The sequence below is a fragment of the Portunus trituberculatus genome, chromosome 46, assembly GCF_017591435.1.
Source record: "Portunus trituberculatus isolate SZX2019 chromosome 46, ASM1759143v1, whole genome shotgun sequence".
Taxonomy (NCBI): Eukaryota; Metazoa; Arthropoda; class Malacostraca; order Decapoda; family Portunidae; genus Portunus; species Portunus trituberculatus.
Window position 1 is genome coordinate 25893486 of NC_059300.1, and position 19453 is coordinate 25912938.

Genomic DNA, 19453 nt, shown 5'->3' on the forward strand with positions numbered 1-19453 from the left:
AGGAGAAATAAATGTGTGTGATGAAGTCGGCCACATATTGTAAGCATGGCTGCCAACCACCAGGCTGCAATGACTGACTTGGCTAGATCTATTTATGGCGTTCCTACCCCGTTGATTACTAGAATTGATTGAAGTGCACTCCACTCATTGGTGGTGGAAGATGTACAACAAAATTGCCAGGGTCATGTTAAAAGTCCCCTGCATGGCACAAGTAGCCAGATCTATTTTGGCGGCATTAAATTTCGCAGGATGCCTCAAACGAATACAAAAGCTCGGGAATAAACTCCATATTTTTCTGACGGTCGACATTTGTGTTCACTAACGTTGGTGTGTGACTAGAAGCCTGAATGGTGTCCGTGGTGCTGTGTTAGGGAGCTGAGAGTGAGTGGTGTAGGGGCGTGTGGGGTTGGCATTCGTGAGGGCTTGTTTGAGGTGAGGGAAGAGAGAAGTCCTCAGTGGTGCGCCAGCCGTCGGAGGGAGAGGATATACGCGCCTTGTGGTCATGAATCCGTGAATTTCCCCTCCGCCGTACCCGTGACAGCTAGAGTGACCTGCTTCACCATGACCATCATAGTGTTCCTCCTCGACACCTCGGCGTCCATGAACCAGAGGACCTTCATAGGGGCGCGACCCACCATGCTGGACATAGCGAAGGGCGCCGTCGAGACTTTCGTAAAGGTGAGATGGGACCCCGTGTGTTCCTCCCCTCTTTTGACCCCCTTCCCCTCCCTCTGGCGCCCCGTGACCTCGCCTGGGGGAAGGGACATCTCTCACCTCCCCCCAGCACCGGCAGCACCCCTCAGGATCCTGCAGGAGGCGAGATATAGGATACATTAAGGACGTGGTTCAAAGCGCCTGTGTCCGTTTCTCCGAGTCGCGGCTTCGTGCACTCAGACATACGGACAGACACGCACGCACGCACGCACATACTGATATCCCACACACACACACACACTCACTCTCTCCCTCACATGTTTGTTTCGTGAATAGGTGCGTGTGGTGGGGTGGGTGGGGGGTTAGGTTAGGTGTGTGTGTGTGTGTGTCATAAGTTTTCCCGCATCCTTGTGTTGTTTCGTGTGTGTGTGTGTGTGTGTGTGTGTGTGATAGCAGGCTAGGTAGGGGGTAGCTACTCTTAACTTTGCGACACACACACACACACACACCCCGCATAGTGTAGTGGTTAGCACGCTCGACTCACAATCGAGAGGGCCGGGTTCGAGTCCCGGTAAGCGGTGAGGCAAATGGGCAAGACTCTTAATGTGTGGGGTGTGCTCACCTAGCAGTAAATAGGTACGGGATGTAACTCGAGGGGTTGTGGCCTCGCTGTCCCGGTGTGTGTTGTGTGTTGATGTGATCTCAGTCCTACCCGAAGATCGGTCTATGAGCTCTGAGTTCGCTCCGTAATGGGGAAGACTGGCTGGGTGACCAGGAGGCGACCGATGTGAACACACACACACACACACACACACACACACACACACACCTCATCTCTCATGTGTGCATGTTAAGTGAGGTGTGTAGATCTTTATATACATATGCATGAATGTATACGTACGTGTGTGTGTATGTATGTATATATGTATGTATGTATGTATGTCCACGCGTGCATGTATATCACTCATACTTTCCTATTTTGGTGTTGATAAAGATTTTTTTTTTTTTTTACAACTTTTACTCTTATTAAAACTATATTTGCGTTTGTGAGTATAGCAGTGTGTGTGTGTGTGTGTGTGTGTGTGTGTGTGTGTGTGTGTGTCAAGCAAAATTTTGTGATATTGGGAGGTAACCCGCGGGCGGTGTTGGGTAGGGTGGGGGATCAGGGATGGCAGTGCGTGTTGGATGGTGAGGGGAGGGAGGGAGAGGGGCACAGAATCCCAACAAGCGGGTGGGTAGGATGGGGAGAGGGGGGTAGCGTACTGGAGAGAGAGAGAGAGAGAGAGAGAAAATATAGGGAGCGGGATGTGATAATGTTAGATAGATAGATAGATAGAGAGAGAGAGAGAGAGAGAGAGAGATTGCTTTGAAAAAAAATCCTTTCAAACTTTTCTCTATTTCATTTCTTTATTTCTTTTCTCTTACTTTTCATTGTTTAACTTCTTTTCTTTCTTTTCTATCCTTCTTTCAATTCTTCCTTTATTTTATCCACCCTTTTTTTTTTTTTTGACATCAATTATCTTATATTGATTTGCTAAATATACATCAAACACATTATAGATTATTTTGATACTGCCACATGTAAGAGAGAGAGAGAGAGAGAGAGAATAATAGCATGATAGTTGTATATTTTGATAATAGTAGTAGTAGTAGTAGTAATAGTAGCAGTAGTAATAGTAGTAGTAGTAGTAATAGTAATAGTAGTAGTAGCAGTAATACATAATATTAAAAGTACTGTAGTAATGGTGATGTACCAATGATGATGATGATGATGATGATAGTAATGACTATCTTTCTTTTCTTTCATCAGTACCTCCTCCTCTCCATCTTGTTCCTTCATTTCTTCCTTCTTTCTTTCCTTCATTCCCTCCTCTACTGCTCTTTTGATGGTGATGATGATGATGATGATGACTAATTTTGTGACTGGTGGTGATGATAACAATGATAGTGGTGGTGATTATAGACACATTAAAGGTAGAATACACAAAACATTTCTTTGGTGGTGGTGGTGGTGATGATGATGATGATGATGATGACTGAGAAAGAAGGAAAATGTACTGGTGAAACTAAGATAAAGAATGAAGAGTGAAAAATTGCCCTTGTTCTAATATCTTTCCTTACTTCTTTCTTTCTTTCTTTCTTTCATTCTATCTTTCTATCTTTCTTTCTTTGTGTTTTCATATCTCTGTATTTAGGCAATTTGTGGTGAGTGAGATAAGGAGGAGGAGCTACAATGATGAATATTCTCTCTCTCTCTCTCTCTCTCTCTCTCTCTCTCTCTCTCTCTCTCTCTCTCTCTCTCTCTCTCTCTCTCAGTACAAAATATAGATAGGTACAACACACACACACACACACACACACACACACACACACACACACACACACACACACACACACACACACACACTAATAAACCATCTATTATTATTATTATTATTATTATTATTATTATTATTATTATTATTATTATTATTATTATTATTATTACTACTATTACTATTAGTCTATTATTGTTATTATTACTACTATTATGGATATTGTTACTACTACTACTACTACTACTACTACTACTACTACTACTACTACTACTACTACTACTACCATCATCACAACAAACACACACACACACACACACACACACACACACACACACACACACACACACACACACACACACACACACACAGAGTCCTTCATTAGTTACCTTACCGTGCCATTCACACCTCCACACCACCCAACAATACATACACTCATATAATGTTACTCTCTCTCTCTCTCTCTCTCTCTCTCTCTCTCTCTCTCTCTCTCTCTCTCATGCACAATAATGCCAATAGTAGTATCATTGTCCTCCTAATCCTCCTCCTCCTCCTCCTCATCCTTGTGGTGTTGCTACTGTTGTTACTCTTCTTTTCTCCTTTCTTTTCCTCCTCCTCCTCTTTCTCCTCCTCCTGTTTTCTTTCCATTTTTTCTTTTTATGAGAGAGAGAGAGAGAGAGAGAGAGAGAGAGAGAGAGAGAGAGAGAGAGAGAGATATATATATATATATATATATATATATATATATATATATATATATATATATATATATATATATATATATATATATATATATATATATATATATATATATATATATATATATATATATATATATATATATATATATATATATATATATATATATATATATATATATATATATATATATATATATATATATATATATATATATATATATATATATATATATATATATATATATATATATATATATATATATATATATATATATATATATATATATATATATATATATATATATATATATATATATATATATATATATATATATATATATATATATATATATATATATATATATATATATATATATATATATATATATATCTCTCTCTCTCTCTGAAGATTTGTGACTTGTAGAATAAAAGTGTGATGGGGATGTATGTGTGTGTGTGTGTGTGTGTGTGTGTGCGCGCATGTGTGTGTGTGTGTGCGTGTAGTAACATGATGAGATGATTTTCTGCTTCCTTTTTCTTGTGTTTCCTTTGTTTTGGTAACTGACACAGTATTGCATGAGTGAAACCTGTATGTGTATATATTAAGGTATACATACATACATACATACATAAACAGATATACATATCTCTCCTGTATTCCCTTATAGTTGTAGTTGTATTGGGGAGTGTGATGGGGATGTGTGTGTGTGTGTGTGTGTGTTAGATTTTGCCAGTGTAACACTTGTGTGGAGATGGGAACACCTTGACTTGACAATTGTTGTTATTGTTTTTGCTGTTTTATTCTTGCAATTCTCCAATCGCTTTGATGTTCCAATGTTTCCTCTCTCTCTCTCTCTCTCTCTCTCTCTCTCTCTCTCTCTCTCTCTCTCTCTCTCTCTCTCTCTCTCTCTCTCTCTCTCAAAGCAGGTTTGAACTGGAAGGTGGTGTGGGTTCTTTTCTTCTTCTTCCTCCTCCTCCTCCTCCTCCTCCTCCTCCTCCTCCTCCTCCTCCTCCTCCTCCTCCTCCTCCTCCTCCTCCTCTCCACTAGTAAGATCTCTGAAATTAGTATAGTTCCTGATAGACAAAGTGCTAATGTCATCCACCACCACCACCACCACCACCACCTGCTGATCCCTGACTCTCAGCTGACATGCCCAGTGGTGCTTAGGTCTCTGCAACACTAGAGTCATGCTTCCTGCTGGCCTGTGGTGCCCCTGTGTCTCTAATGTGTCACCTCTGCTTCACCCTTGAGTGTTGTGAACTGGTGGTGGTGGTGGTGGTAATAGTGGTAGTGGTAGTGGTGGTGGTGATGTGTGAGGTTGTTTGTATCTGTCTGTCTGTCTGTCTGTCTGTTTATCTGTCTTGTCTAGTCTTGTTTTATCATATCTACCCATGAATTGGTGGTGTTATGTGTGGGTGTCTCTATCTATCTATTTATCTGTCTGTTTGTATGTCTACTGGTGGTGGTTGTGATGTGTAAGGTTGTCTTTTTCGATCTATCTATCTGTCTGTCTGTCTGTCTGTCTGTCTTTCTGTGTAGCTACTTGTGAATTGGTGGTGGTGGTGGTTATGGTGTTGTGTGAGGTTCTGTCCTTCTATCTATCTGCCTATGTGTATGTATTAGGCCACCAGCATTGTGTCTATCTGTCTATCTGTTTATGTATGTACAAGGTTGGCACTCTGTTTATGTGTGTATATGTGAGGTCTGCAATCTACCTGTCCATTTATACTGTCCCTCACCCACCATCTACCTGTCTGTTTATCTATCTATTTATCTTTCGGTCTTTCTAAGTATATGCCATCAGTGACACATACATTGACCCAGACAAAGCACCACACACACACACACACACACACACACACACACACACACACACACACACACACACACACACACACACACACACACACACACACACACACACACACACACACACACACACACACACACACACTAAAAGCTATGGATCTACCAACACTGGAACAGAGAAGAGAGAGAGGGGATCTGATACAAGTGGATAATGAGAAACTAATCCTGAGAGAAGAATATGACATTAGAAGCACAAGATTGCATAGTAAGAAACTGAGGAAGGGAAGATGTCTGAGAGATGTTAAAAAGTATAGTTTCCTGCAAAGATGTGTTGAGACTTGGAACAGTTTGAATGAGGAAGTGGTGTCAGCAACGAGTGTGCATAGTTTTAAAGAAAAATTGGATAAGTGTAGATATGGAGACGGGGCCACACGAGCATAAAGCCCAGGTCCTGTAAAACTACAACTAGGTAAATACACACACACACACACACACACACACACACACACACACACACACACACACACACACACACACACACACACACACACACTGCTATGCCTGTCATCCTCTGGTGTAAAGTGACATTCTTGTGGACCTCCATACTATTAATTTAGAGTCATGGATAGAAAATAAATGTTGTAAGGGAATGTACAGAAATCTTTACATCGACACATGATAACATGGAGATAAAAGATGCATTCATATGGCTTTATTTTTGTGGTGTTTGAGTTCACTTAGTTTGTATTCATTGATTGAAAAACACAACATAAAGCCAAATATAAGAAGTTTGTAGCCTTTTATTTTATTTTTATTTTTTATTTTATTTTTTTTATGTAAGAGGGGAAGTCTGACGAAGGAGCAATAAAGATGATTAAACAAAAAGAACAAAAAGACCCACTTAGATGCCAGTTCCAGAATAGGTCCGAGAGAATTACGCATAAGATTAGAAAACATCATAACATAAGGCCAAGTGTAAGAAGTTTCTAGTCTTTTTTTGTTATGTAAGAAGGGAAGTTTGGCCAAGGGGTACAGAAATGATTAAACCAAATAAACACAAGAGTCCACTTAGATGCCTGTCCCCGAATAGGTCCGAAAGAATTACGCAATAGAATGGAATGGATGTTTTGAAACTTCCCTACTGAGTGAGTTCAGGGCATAGGAGGATGAGAGTCACTATATAAAGCATACATTTCTATTCACATCTTTCCCTCTTCATGAACAAGGAAAGCAAAATTAACCCTTCAGTACTGGGATGTATTTTACCATGAGTTTTGGGTATGATTAAATGATTTTGTTTACATTACGAAGGGTCTATGGAGGTCAGAAGATTAATGGCTGCAGTCTTCACTTATCCAATCCCCATGCAAGTTTCTGAAGCTGTGTAAAATTGCCAAATAGTTAGCAGAAAAAAATATGAAGATGGTGATGGTACTGAAGGAGTTGAGGCCAAAAAAATGAAAAAAAAAATAAATAAATAAAATAATGATAATGATAAATAAATAACTAAAAATAATAATAAAAAATAAAAATGAAAAATAGATTAATTAAATAAAAAAAAAGATAAATAGATAAAAAAAAATAAAGTTCTAAGAAAATTCCTGATGATTTTCCTTGCCAGCTTGGTATACATTATATAAGAAAAAAAAAGAAGGAAAACAAAGAGAAATTAAAAAGTGGGGACCAATTGAGGAATGCGTGTACCTTGAGACTCTCCTCTTAAACAAGCTCAAGTTGTAGGAAGGAGGGAACACAGAAGCAGGCTGAGAGTTACAGAGTTCACCAGTAGAGAGAATGAATGAAATCTGTCTCATCTTCTCTTTTTTTAATCCCTTCAGTACTGGAATGCATTTTTATTGATTGTGAGTGAGATTAGACCATATGAATGAAATCTGTCTCATCTTCTCTATTTTAACCCCTTCAGTACTGGAATGCATTTTATTGAGTTTGGGTGAGATTAGACCATTTCATTTACATTAGGAAGGGTCTATGGAGGTCAGAAGATTAATGGACAGGGTCTTCATTTATTTTAATCCCCACATGAGTTTCTGAAGTTATATAAAAATGCCAAATAGTATATAGAATGAATATGGTAACATGTCATGGTATTGAAGGGGTCAAACAAGGTGAAGTTGTAGGAAGGAGAGAACACAGAAGCAGGCACAGAGTTACAGAGTTCACCGGTAAAGAGAGCGAATGAAATCTGTCTCATTGTCTATCTTTCAAATCTCTCTGTTTCCTGTGCTCTAATACACCAACCAATACTTGAGTGTGTTCCTGTGTTCTTGTCCCTTACAGCAGATTGACAACCCAATAACTGTATCATTATTTCATAGTCTGTTCTTATTAAGTTCTGATTAATCTGTTCTTGTCCCTTGTCTGTTCTAGTTCTTTACAGTAAATTTGTGAATGTTCTTGAGTGTGCAGAATCTTGTTGAGTTTTTTTTCTCTAGCCAGTTAGATAGATTGATAGCCATACTTAAACACACCTGCACACACACACACACACACACACACACAGAGAGAGAGAGAGAGAGAGAGAGAGAGAGAGAGAAGGAAAATAATGATAAGGATAAGATTAAGCCCTCAAAATGACATAGTAGTGGGACATCAGACATTTGAAAGCAGTCACATGATGGAAGAAGTTTTGAGATCAGTAAAAAATAGTGACCATGAGAAGTTGTCGGTGAAAAGGGGCGAGTGAAGCCAAGATAATCAGGTGGTGGGAGGACAAGGCTTGGAGGAGGAGGAGGAGGAGGAGGACTGAAATTGTATGAGGAATGAACTAGACTAAATACATTATTTTTTTTAAGAGTAAAGAATAGTTAATGCAGTTTTTCTCCATTTGGGAAAGCAGACTAAAGGCATTTTTTCCACATAGAAGGAGTAAAGAATAGGAGAGGTATATATATTTTTTTTCCTTTAGGAGAGGATGCTAATGGTATTCTTTTCTACATGTGAAGAATAAAAGGAAAGGTAATTTGCTTTTTTTTGCTTATGATGAATGAGGGAAAGAGATTTTTCCTGCAAATTGTGGAAAAGATAGAAAAGGGGAAAAAAAGAAGAGAACATGATAAACAAGTGAATGTGTGAGCAGGCACCATGTATGTTTTCAGTGTGGTAAAATACAGAAGTGAAGAATGTGTGATGCTGAATGAAAGTATAATTGAAAATAAAAAATTGAAGCAAGAGAATAGTCTAGGTAATCTTTTCTGGCATTTTTATAAATTTTTATGTATATTTGTTTAACTGCATTCACTCGGAAAGAAATTACTACACTCAGTTAGGTAATAAAACACACACACACACACACACACACACACACTAACTTAGAATTTTACTACCTCACTGATATATTCAATTTCAGTGGCATTTATCTCAATATTGTGCTTGATCTTAATGGTATCTTCTCTTCCTCTCGTGACAGTTGCGTCAGAGGAGTCCGGAAAGCAGAGGCGATCGGTACATGCTGTTTACCTTTGAAGAGGCACCCATGCACATTAAGGTGGGACCCGGCAGTGTGCTCTGTGCTTAGTTATCAATGCTACTTGGTTTCTGTAGGTGTCTTAAGGCTGGGCTGAATCAGGAGTAAGTATGTTAAGATTTGTGCCAGCTGTGTGTTTTACCATGCTCTGTTATCACTGCAGCTCATTTTTATCATTGCTGCTGGATTTTCTGTAGGAGTGATGAGACTGGAGGGAGTCAGGAATGAATACATCAGAGGCAATCACATGTAGTATGTCAGGTTGGGGACAAATCTAGTGAAGTGAGACTGAGGTGATGTGGGCAGGTCAGCAGGAGAGACAAGGCATGTGTGAGGAGGGGGATGTTGGAGATGGATCAGGAAGAGAAAAAGATTAATGCCTAAGGTTAATAATAATGGATACATTGAAAGAGGACATCCTTGTGATAGGTGTGACTGAGGAAGATGCTGGAGATGTAATGCATTGGCGGATCTGGTGTGGTGACTCTGAACAGGAGGGACCCAAGGAAGACAGGCTGTTGATATTATAGACACTGTATTCTTTTTCTTTTATGTAAGAGGAGGAAATCTAGCCAAGGGCAACAAAAACCACTAAACAAAAAAGTCTAGTTAGATGCCAGTCCCCGAGCAGGTCTTAGAGAGTCAGCCAAAAGAATTGGATAAATGTCTTGAAACCTCACTTGTCTTCTTGTTCTTTTGTAGTAACTCTTAACTCCTTCAGTAAGTTGGGAAGCTTTTTTTACTGTGAGTTTTAGGTACAACTAAATAATTTCACTTACATTAGGAAGAGTCTATGGAGGTCAGAAGATTAATGGCCAGAGTCTTCACTATTTTATCACCCACACAAGTTTCTGAAGCTGTATAAAATCACCTTATAGTAAGCAAAATGAAAATGGAAACTTATGATACTGAAAGGTCAAGTGTAGCAACCAAAGGAAGACTGGTTGCTGATATTGTAGATGTCATTTATTGTTGTTGGTCAGGCCACATGACTTTTCTGTGAGTTTTCTGTAGCAACTCTTAACTCCTTCAGTACTGGAACGCTTTGTTACCATGAGTTTTAGGTACGATTAGATGATTTTACTTACATTATGAACTATCTATGGAGGTCAGAAGATTTATGTCCAGTATCTTCACTATTTTAACACCCACACAAGTTTCTGAAGCTGTATAAAATCACCAAATAGTAAGCAGAATGAATATGAAAACCAAAAGAAGACTGGTTGCCGATATAGATGTCATTTATTGTTGTTGATTCAGCCACATGACCGTTCTGTGAGTGTGCTGTGTAGGGGTTAATGGCTCAACGGTGAGGTCATTGTGTGGAGCCAGAGACAGAGTAGCTTTGTCTCCTGTGCAGCCTGTGTTCACCTGGCAGGGAATGGGTGAGGAATGTGAGCCTATGAGTTGTGACCTTGCTTCCTAGTTTGGAGAGCAGGGGGGGATAGGTGTTAGGCAGCCTGCTCCCATGTGTGTGTGTGTGTGTGTGTGTGTGTGTGTGTGTGTGTGTGTGTGTGTGGTCAGATCTGTGCATTCTTGAAGAGACTAAAGCAGCTTGCCCTCATTTGTGTGTGTGTGTGTGTGTGTGTGTGTGTGTGTGAGTGAGTGAGTGTGGGTGATGTGTGTGAGAAGGTGGGTGATGTGTGTGTGTGTGTGTTGTTTTTAAGAGACCAGAAGCAGTTAGTGTCACCCCTGAGGTCATAACAAGGTGAGGTATTTAAGATAAAAGTAAAAATCAAGAGTGAAGCAATAAGATAAATGAGTTAGGCTATTTTTTCTAGTCTTTATACTGTTGGTTTAAATGCATTGCTTCAATTGTTTTCATTTGTAAAAGGAATTATTATTTGCTGGAGTGTTTTCTATATATATTCTTTTTTACTTCTTTTTTACTTATTTTTACTAAAAGACTTCAATTTATGTGATGATGAAATCATGGTAATAAAAGAAACTGTGTGTGTGTGTGTGTGTGTGTGTGTGTGTGTGTGTGTGTGTGTGTGTGTGTGTGTGTGTGTGTATTTACCCAGTTGTAGTTTTCAGGACCTGGGCTTTATATGTGTGTGTGTCAGATCATTGATGTTAATTATGTGTCAAATTGTTAGTACAGCATTTTCTTGGTATGATTTATAGTCTTTTGAAAATTCAAGAGTTAAGCATGACATATAAGCATGAATGATATCAAGGAGGCTGTAGGAACCCATCACACCTACATGTGGCAGTTCCACATAAAACATACCTATCTCTACCAAGCATCCCCATTATTAATTTGTCCCATCGTTTTACCTAATTACCAAGTCTGTTTCATTCATCTACTGCCCTATTTGAGAAACAGTTGATTCTATTTCTTTTTAAAGTCTTCGTTAAACATGAAACCATAATGTGTTGGCTGATTCTGATTCTTGACCGTGAGGATTTGACTAATCACCTTTGTTGTTATATCCCTTGTACCACTTCAAGGCTTCTATCAGACATACTTTTGGACTGTCCTCTGCTTTTCATTCTTTAAGCCCTATTTTCATTGCCCTTAGCCACAGCCTCCTGTAAAGAAGAAAAAGAAGGAACTTGTGTGTCTGATAATGCCAGTGATTTTACACACACACACACACACACACACACACACACACACACACACACACACACACACACACACACACACACACACACACACACACACACACACACACACACACACACTTTACACATTGTCGAAAAATGTAAGGAACAACCGAAATTGTTCTACAGATTCATAAATGGAAAAATAAGGAAAAAAGAAACAATAGAAAGGTTAAAAGGAGAGAACGGGATGGTGGAAGACCCAAAAAGTATGGCAGAACTGTTAAATAGTAAATTTCAGGAGGTCTTTACTAAGGAATCCAAATTTGAAAGACCACAGGGTAATAGAGAGACTGTCCATATGAAAGAGATTAAAGTAACCAAGCTTGAAATAAAAGAGTTGATGATGGAATTAGATGAGAAGGCAATGGGACTGGATGAAGTCTCAGGCAGAATATTAAAAGAATGTAGAGAAGAACTAGCAAGTCCTATATACAACATCATAAAATGCTCAATAGAAAATGGAACAGTACCAGTAGAATGGAAAAGAGCTGAGGTGGTTCCCATATATAAGAGTGGAAGGAAGGAAGAACCTTTAAATTACAGACCGGTATCACTAACTAGTGTAATATGCAAGATGTGTGAAAGAATAATAAAGAAACAATGGATTGAGTTTCTTGAAGACAACAAATTATTATCAAATAGCCAATTTGGTTTTAGAAAAGGTCGGTCGTGTGTAACAAATTTATTGAGTTTTTACTCTAGAATAGTTGATAAAGTACAAGAAAGAGAGAGAGAGAGGGATGGATTGACTGTATTTATTTAGATTTAAAAAAGGTGTTTGATAAAGTGCCACATGAAAGATTACTGTGGAAGTTGGAGGAGAAGGGTGGCTTAAAAGGAAGCACATTGAGATGGATGGAAAATTATTTGAGGGGGAAGAGAAATCAGGATGGTAGTTAAAGATATGAAGTCCAAGTGGAGAGCAGTAGACAGCGGAGTGCCACAAGGGTCAGTATTGCACCAATACATTTTCTCATATATATAAACGACATACCAGAGGGAGTGAACAGCTACATAAATCTGTTTGCGGATGATGCGAAACTGTGCAGAGTCATTAAACAAAAAGAGGATTGTGCAATACTACAGGAAGACTTAAACAAGATCTGGAAATGGAGTGAAAAATGGGAGATGGAATTCAATGTTGACAAAAGTCATGTCATGGAAATGGGAAAAAGTGAAAGATGACCAGTGGGAATCTATAAGATGGGAGATGGAGTAGAACTAGAAAAAGTAAAAAAAGAAAAGGACTTGGGAGTGACGATGGAAGAAAACAGTCAACTGGTAATCCATATTGATAGAATTTTCAGAGAGACATATAATTTGCTAAGGAATATTGGATTGGCATTTCACTACATGGACAAAGAAATGACAAAAAAATTGATAAGTACTATAATAAGATCCAGATTGGAATTGTGTGGACCCCCATAAAAAGAAACATGTAAGGAAATTGGAGAGACTACAAAAAATGGCTACAAGAATGGTTCCAGAAGTTAAAGGGATGACATATGAGGAGAGACTAAAAGTTATGGATCTACCAACCCTGGAACAGAGAAGAGAGAGAGGGGATCTGATACAGGTTTATAAATTGATTAACAGAATGGATCAAGTGGATAATGAGAAACTAATCCTGAGAGAAGAATATGACATTAGAAGCACAAGATTGCATAGTAAGAAACTGAGGAAGGGAAGATGTCTGAGAGATGTTAAAAAATATAGTTTCATGCAAAGATGTGTTGAGACTTGGAATGGAACAGTTTGAGTGAGGAAATGTTGTCAGCAACAAGTGTGCATAGTTTTAAAGAAAAATTGGATAAGTGTAGATATGGAGATGGGGCCACACGAGCATAAAGCCCAGGCTCTGTAAAACTACAATTAGGTAAATACACACACACACACACACACACACACACACACACACACACACACACACACACACACACACACACACACACACACACACACACACACACACACACACACACAAACAAACAAACACTACACCGCGTAGTGTAGTGGTTAGCACGCTCGACTCACAATCAAGAGGGTCGGGTTCGAGTACCGGGAAGCAGCGAGGCAAATGGGCAAGCCTGTTAATATGTGGCCCCTGTTCACCTAGCAGTAAATAGGTACAGGATGTAACTCGAGGGGTTATGGCCTCGCTTTCCTGGTGTGTGGAGTGTGTGATGTGGTCTCAGTCCTACCCGAAGATCGGTCTCTGAGCTCTGAACTCGCTTCGTAATGTGGAAGACTGGCTGGGTGACCAGCAGACGACCGAGGTGAACACACACACACACACACACACACACACACACACACACACACACACACACACACACACACACACACACACACACACACACTACGTGAAGTTAAATGCATGGAGAAACATGATAATTTTCTCTTATTACTGGAGAAAGATAATTTGTGTTTGGTGTTTGATGTGCATGTGTGGTAAAACCTCTGAAAGTATTGATTTTTGTTAGTATTGAAGGAATAGAGGGGCTGTATTTCTTGACTCACCACTCCTACTTCTACTGAAGGAGGAACATTTTGACTTACAGTATTTACTACACTACTACTGAAGAAGGAACATTTAAGTGGCTCTATGTCTAACATGCTCAATATTACTTTTACTGAAGAAGGAATAAAGAAGCAGTAACTCTAAATACTACTACTACTACTACTACTACTACTACTACTACTACTACTACTACTACTACTACTACTACTACTACTACTACTACTGAAGAAGGAACATTTGACTAGCAGTATCTCCTAACACATTATTCATCCCTTTCTCTGGCACACTCTGGAACTCCCTGCCTAATTCTGTATTTCCATCTTCCTATGACCTGAACTCATTTAAGAGGGAGGTTTCAAGACATTTATCTCATTCTTTTGGGTAACTCTCTCAGATCTGCCTGAGAACTGGCATATAAGTAGGCCCTTTTGTTTAATAATTTTTGTCACCCTTGGCCAGGTTTCCCTTCTTACATAAAATAACAGTAAAAACTAAAGAAACACTAGTGAAATGGAGCCCTTGTGTGGTTTGTAGGCGGGGTGGAAGGAGAACTTGGCCACCTTTATGAACGAGCTGAAGAACATCAAGGCGACGGGACTGTCCACCCTTGGCCCGGCCATCAAGAATGTGTTCGACGTGCTCAACATTAATCGCATGCAGTCAGGTGTGTCTTGGTCTGTGTGTCTGTCTGTCTGTCAGGATTTTTTTTTTTTTCTTTTTTATTTATTTTTTTATGGTTCCACTGTGATTCCTTTTTGTTTGTCTTTCTGCCCTTGTTTCCCATATTTTTTTCTGTTTGTTTGTTTTGTTTGCTAGTTTGTGTGTGTGTATGTATGTATGATTTATGTATGTATCATGTCTGGCTAGCTGTCTGTTTGCATGGGAATTTTTGTTTATTGTTATTTCTCTCTCTCTCTCTCTCTCTCTCTCTCTCTCTCTCTCTCTCTCTCTCTCTCTCTCTCTCTCTCTCTCTCTCTCTCTCTCTCTCTCTCTCTCTCTCTCTCTCTCTCTCTCTATTGTTTATACTTTATGGTGCTGTGATCATCTATGCTTTGTTTGTTTGTTTGTTTGGCAGGTTGGTTATGTGGGTGTTTTTTTTTTCTTTTATCTTTATCTTTTTCTTTTTACCAGTCTCTCTCTTTGCTATCCTTCCTATGTTTGTTTGGTCTGTTTTGATTGTGTGTTTGTTCTCTGCTGTCTGTTTATCTGGAGTGATTCATGTGTTTGTTTCATTTATGTGGATTTTTTGTGCTTTTTTTTTTAGTTCTTGTTTGTAGGTTTAGTTTTCTTTATTTTTTTTTTTGTATTTTTTTGTTTTTGTTTCTCTTCTTATTATATTTCACATTACATTTCAGGTAATTTATTTATTCATTTTTTTTTTCTTTCTGTTGTACTTGGTATGTCTTTTCATTGATTTTTTGTTTGTATTTTTACTTTCTTTCCCATTTATTACATAGCATTTACTTTCATTGATTAAAAGGTCTGTTTTTGCTGTTTTTGCTTATTACAATACTGAAATGTCTATCTTTAAGACTGAAGGGAATGTTTATAAATGTTAATAACAAGTGCTAATAAGTACTTTTGTGTCATTGTCACATATGGAAGCAAAGATAATATTGACCTTACCTTTGAATGTTTGCAGTGATAAACATACTTCATTGTCAGCATTGAACCATTTAGTCTTGACCTTGGAATGCAAATACTACCTAGATATGTGTGGCAGTAAACATAAACACTTCTCTATTTAACCATGAGTGGATGAGTGGCTCGATCAGTGTAGTGATTATTGCATCATGAGTTATGAGGCTGAAGCATTGTTAGTCCCAGCCAGTGTGTGAGTGGTGCCGTGACTCACCCTCCTGTCCCTCCCTCTCCCTGGCAGGCATTGACACATATGGCACGGGCAGGAGTCCCTTCTTCCTGGAGCCGTCAGTGATCATCATCATCACAGATGGGGGGAAGCTGTCCTCGCAGCAAGGTGTGCTGGACGATGTGAGTACCCAGGGAGAGAGAGAGAGAGAGAGAGAGAGAGAGAGAGAGAGAGAGAGAGAGAGAGATATGAACCACTCAAACAGAACAGAAAACATTCTCCATCACACATTCTGTGATTGATTCCCAACCATCTCCTTACAACACCATGCAGATGTACCCAATATTTTTCACTCCATCGGACAAACCCACACCATAACTCCTTGCATCACCAAAAAATGAGAGAGAGAGAGAGAGAGAGAGAGAGAGAGATAGGAAAATTTTTTCTTTATTGTTCACTTTTCTTCTAAACCTAATAGTTTTTGATATTCAAAGGATGAATTTCAATTACACCTATTAACATGCACTTGAGAAAAAAAGAAAAAAAACTAGTCATGATTCAGGTGTCAGATTTAGAATGAGAGAAGAATAGTAGACTTAGAGACTGTATGAAAATAAATCTAAAGAGAGAGAGAGAGAGAGAGAGAGAGAGAGAGAGAGAGAGAGAGAGAGAGAGAGAGAGAGAGAGAGAAAAGATTCATTTACTTGATCTTGTTCCTCACTGACAAACAAAAACAACTTCTTTCCACATGACCAGCCACACCCTTGAACAGCCTAGCCTAATAACCCACAACTCCTCAGACCTTACCCTTACAACTCTCACAAAATCCAACTCCAACAAACTTCCTGTCTCCTCAGATCTCAGCCTAACAATCTCACTTCTTGTAAGTTCTCATTGTAACTCCATGTCTCCTCAGATCTGACTTAAATGAATCCTACTAAGATCTAACAAACTTCCCTTCTTTGCTGATCTCAATCAAACACCTTCACCATTCATTTCCTTTCCAAACCCCTTCCTGTGTCCTCAGATTTTTCCTAATTAAATCCTAAGAGCTAAGAAACTTCTCGTCTCTGCAGATCCCAACCAAACACCTTCACCATTGAGTTCCCACCCTAATCCCTTCATTTCTCTTACATCTCACCCTAACAATCTCACCTCCTGTAAGTTCCCACTGTAACTGCTTCGTGTCTCCTCAGATCTGATCTAAATTAATCCTAAGATTGAACAAACAAGCTTCTGTCTCTGTATATCTCAACCAAACACCTTCATCTCTAAGTTCCCATCCTAACCTCTTGCTTTCTCTTAGATCTTACCTGAAATGAATCCTCCTAACATCTAACAAACTTCTCATTTCTGTACATCTCAACCAAACCTAAGTTCTCATCCTAACCTTTCTCTCCCCACAGATCTTCCCACTGCCCAAGGTTAACCTCATCCCGGGGGCGGAGCTGACCAAAGAGATCTACCGCTGGGACCAGAGGGTGTTTGGCCTGGTGCTGCGACTCACAGGCACCCCGGCGCCGGACCCCATGGGCCTCGTACCCAGCGATAATTCACCACTGGACAAGCTGTGCGAGCAAACTGGAGGTGAGGAACTGTAGGAAGAGTTTGTAGTGGTATTTTGTATATCATTCTTGCAGTGTTTCAATGGTTTATGTTTTATTCTTATTGTTTTTTTATTCCCTTTTGTTTATGAAGGAGAAGCTGGTGGTGTTTTGTATATGATTCCTCGTGTTATTCTTCATTGTTTTTTTTATTGTGTTTTAGTGCTAATTTTTAGTTCAGTGACATGTTTTGTGATCTTTTGGCATTATACCACTCACTCACTATTATTAGCATTTTTTCCTCACTCTTAACTTAACTTAACTTAAATCTGCTTACAATCTATTAGTCATCAGGTTTTGTAAGGAAATGGTTGGTGAGGATCAGAGGACTTATGAATAACAAAAATCTCAATGCAGTGGAAGTGAGAGGAGAAAATGATTTGATATTTAACTACCACCGTGTCTCACCACTCTTGTTCTCCTGCAGGTCGGTCATACGCAGTTCGCTCCCACAGGATGTTCCAGCAGTGCATAGACAGCTTGGTGCAGAAGGTTCAGAGTGGAGTGGTTATAAACTTTGAGAAGATTGGCCCTGACCCACCTCCTATCAACTCTGACGGTGAGTGTATGGCAAGGTGTCCTCTTCCTCTTCCTTCTCCTCATCCTCTTTCTGTCACTGCCACTATTTCATATTTCCTACCTGTGATTGTGAGGATAAGGTCTCTGAATGAGGCACCTGTGGTTGACTCTTCTGTGCTTGAGTAGAACAGGTAAAATAGATTCCAGGCACAGGCTATCAAAATCTTCAGCGACAAAATATTCTTCATGGTAAAGCACACAAGGATTTTAGTGAAGCATCTTTTGTAAGACTGTCATATCATTGCCATTATCTTCACTTTGGTGCTTGAACAGGAGGAGAGGTAAAACAGATACATTGCTCAAGCTATCAAACAGTTTCCAGGGTTTTCTAGCACCTAACAAAGTACATGGTTTCATTCTTGGATCTGTAGCTTCATACCTTTGCACTCCGTTCACACATTGGTGCATTATAACCATTCATCTCAAGCCATGAAAATGAATCAGGTTTGCCTCAGCCCAACAAAATAGCTGGTCAAGTTCTCCACCTCTTAACACAATCATTTGTTTCCTCATGAAGTGGCTTGAGCTTCATCCAGCAGACATCTCACTGTGCCTCCTCAGTTCCTAAACATCTCCACTTGGTATTCCAGTATTGTGTTGAGGAGTGAAGAGCCAGGTGAGTGAGGCTGTGTGATGGTGTGGCTCATTGGTGTGTGCATGAGTGTGAGGCCAGACTATAGGAGAGACAGGGAAAGGTTATGCTGAAGGAAGTATGCATGGCATTTGGGAACCAGCCTGTGCCGAAATGCCCTGTTCTCTTTGGTAATGAACATGGCTGGTTGGTGTGGTGGTGGAGACAGTGATCTGTCACCCCACCAAGGCTAGGACTTCTCTTGTGGTAGGTAAATGGGAATTCAGAAGACCAATTTATGGTTTTAAGTAGAAAACTGATCTGCTGGGGCAACCTCTAATGGGGAGCAGCCAAAAGTAGATTGAACATTTGGTTGCTGAACACAACTTGAGGCAGGCTTGATATGAATAGCCATCAGTGTGTGTGGTGAAAACTGATGTGAAAATAGCTGGCAATCTGGGACAGTGAGATGCCTCAGTACACAGCCACTGAAAACTGGATGTTGCTGATATAACCACAATTGTCCTGATGTGTTTCTCCGCTGTATAAGCCCATAGTCTTACCAGTGATGGAGGCATTAGGAGCAGGCATCACAGGTAGATAGACACTTAAGATAGAAGAGTGGATGTGACTGTAGATAGAGATGTGGAAAACCAGAATAATCTTACCCCAACCTTAACGTGTACCCCAGAGACATGGACGTGGAATGGAGCACAGCGAGGGAGAATGCAAGCAGTGGAGATGAGCAGCGTGAGAGGTGCATGTGGTACGACAAGCTGGAACAAAGACAC

The 19453-nt window shown here is 39.6% G+C and overlaps 1 protein-coding gene across 1 annotated transcript in view; it reads left to right on the forward strand.

Moving 5' to 3' along the window:
• Positions 1 to 427: 427 nt before the first annotated feature.
• Positions 428 to 19453, forward strand: part of LOC123520031 (integrator complex subunit 6-like) — a 34087-nt gene continuing 15061 nt past the window's right edge. Inside the window, 6 exon segments of the mRNA XM_045281871.1 lie at positions 428 to 678; positions 8908 to 8985; positions 14633 to 14762; positions 15981 to 16090; positions 17315 to 17495; positions 17940 to 18071. Of these exon segments, the coding sequence (XP_045137806.1) occupies positions 562 to 678; positions 8908 to 8985; positions 14633 to 14762; positions 15981 to 16090; positions 17315 to 17495; positions 17940 to 18071 (748 nt within the window). The 5' untranslated portion in view covers positions 428 to 561.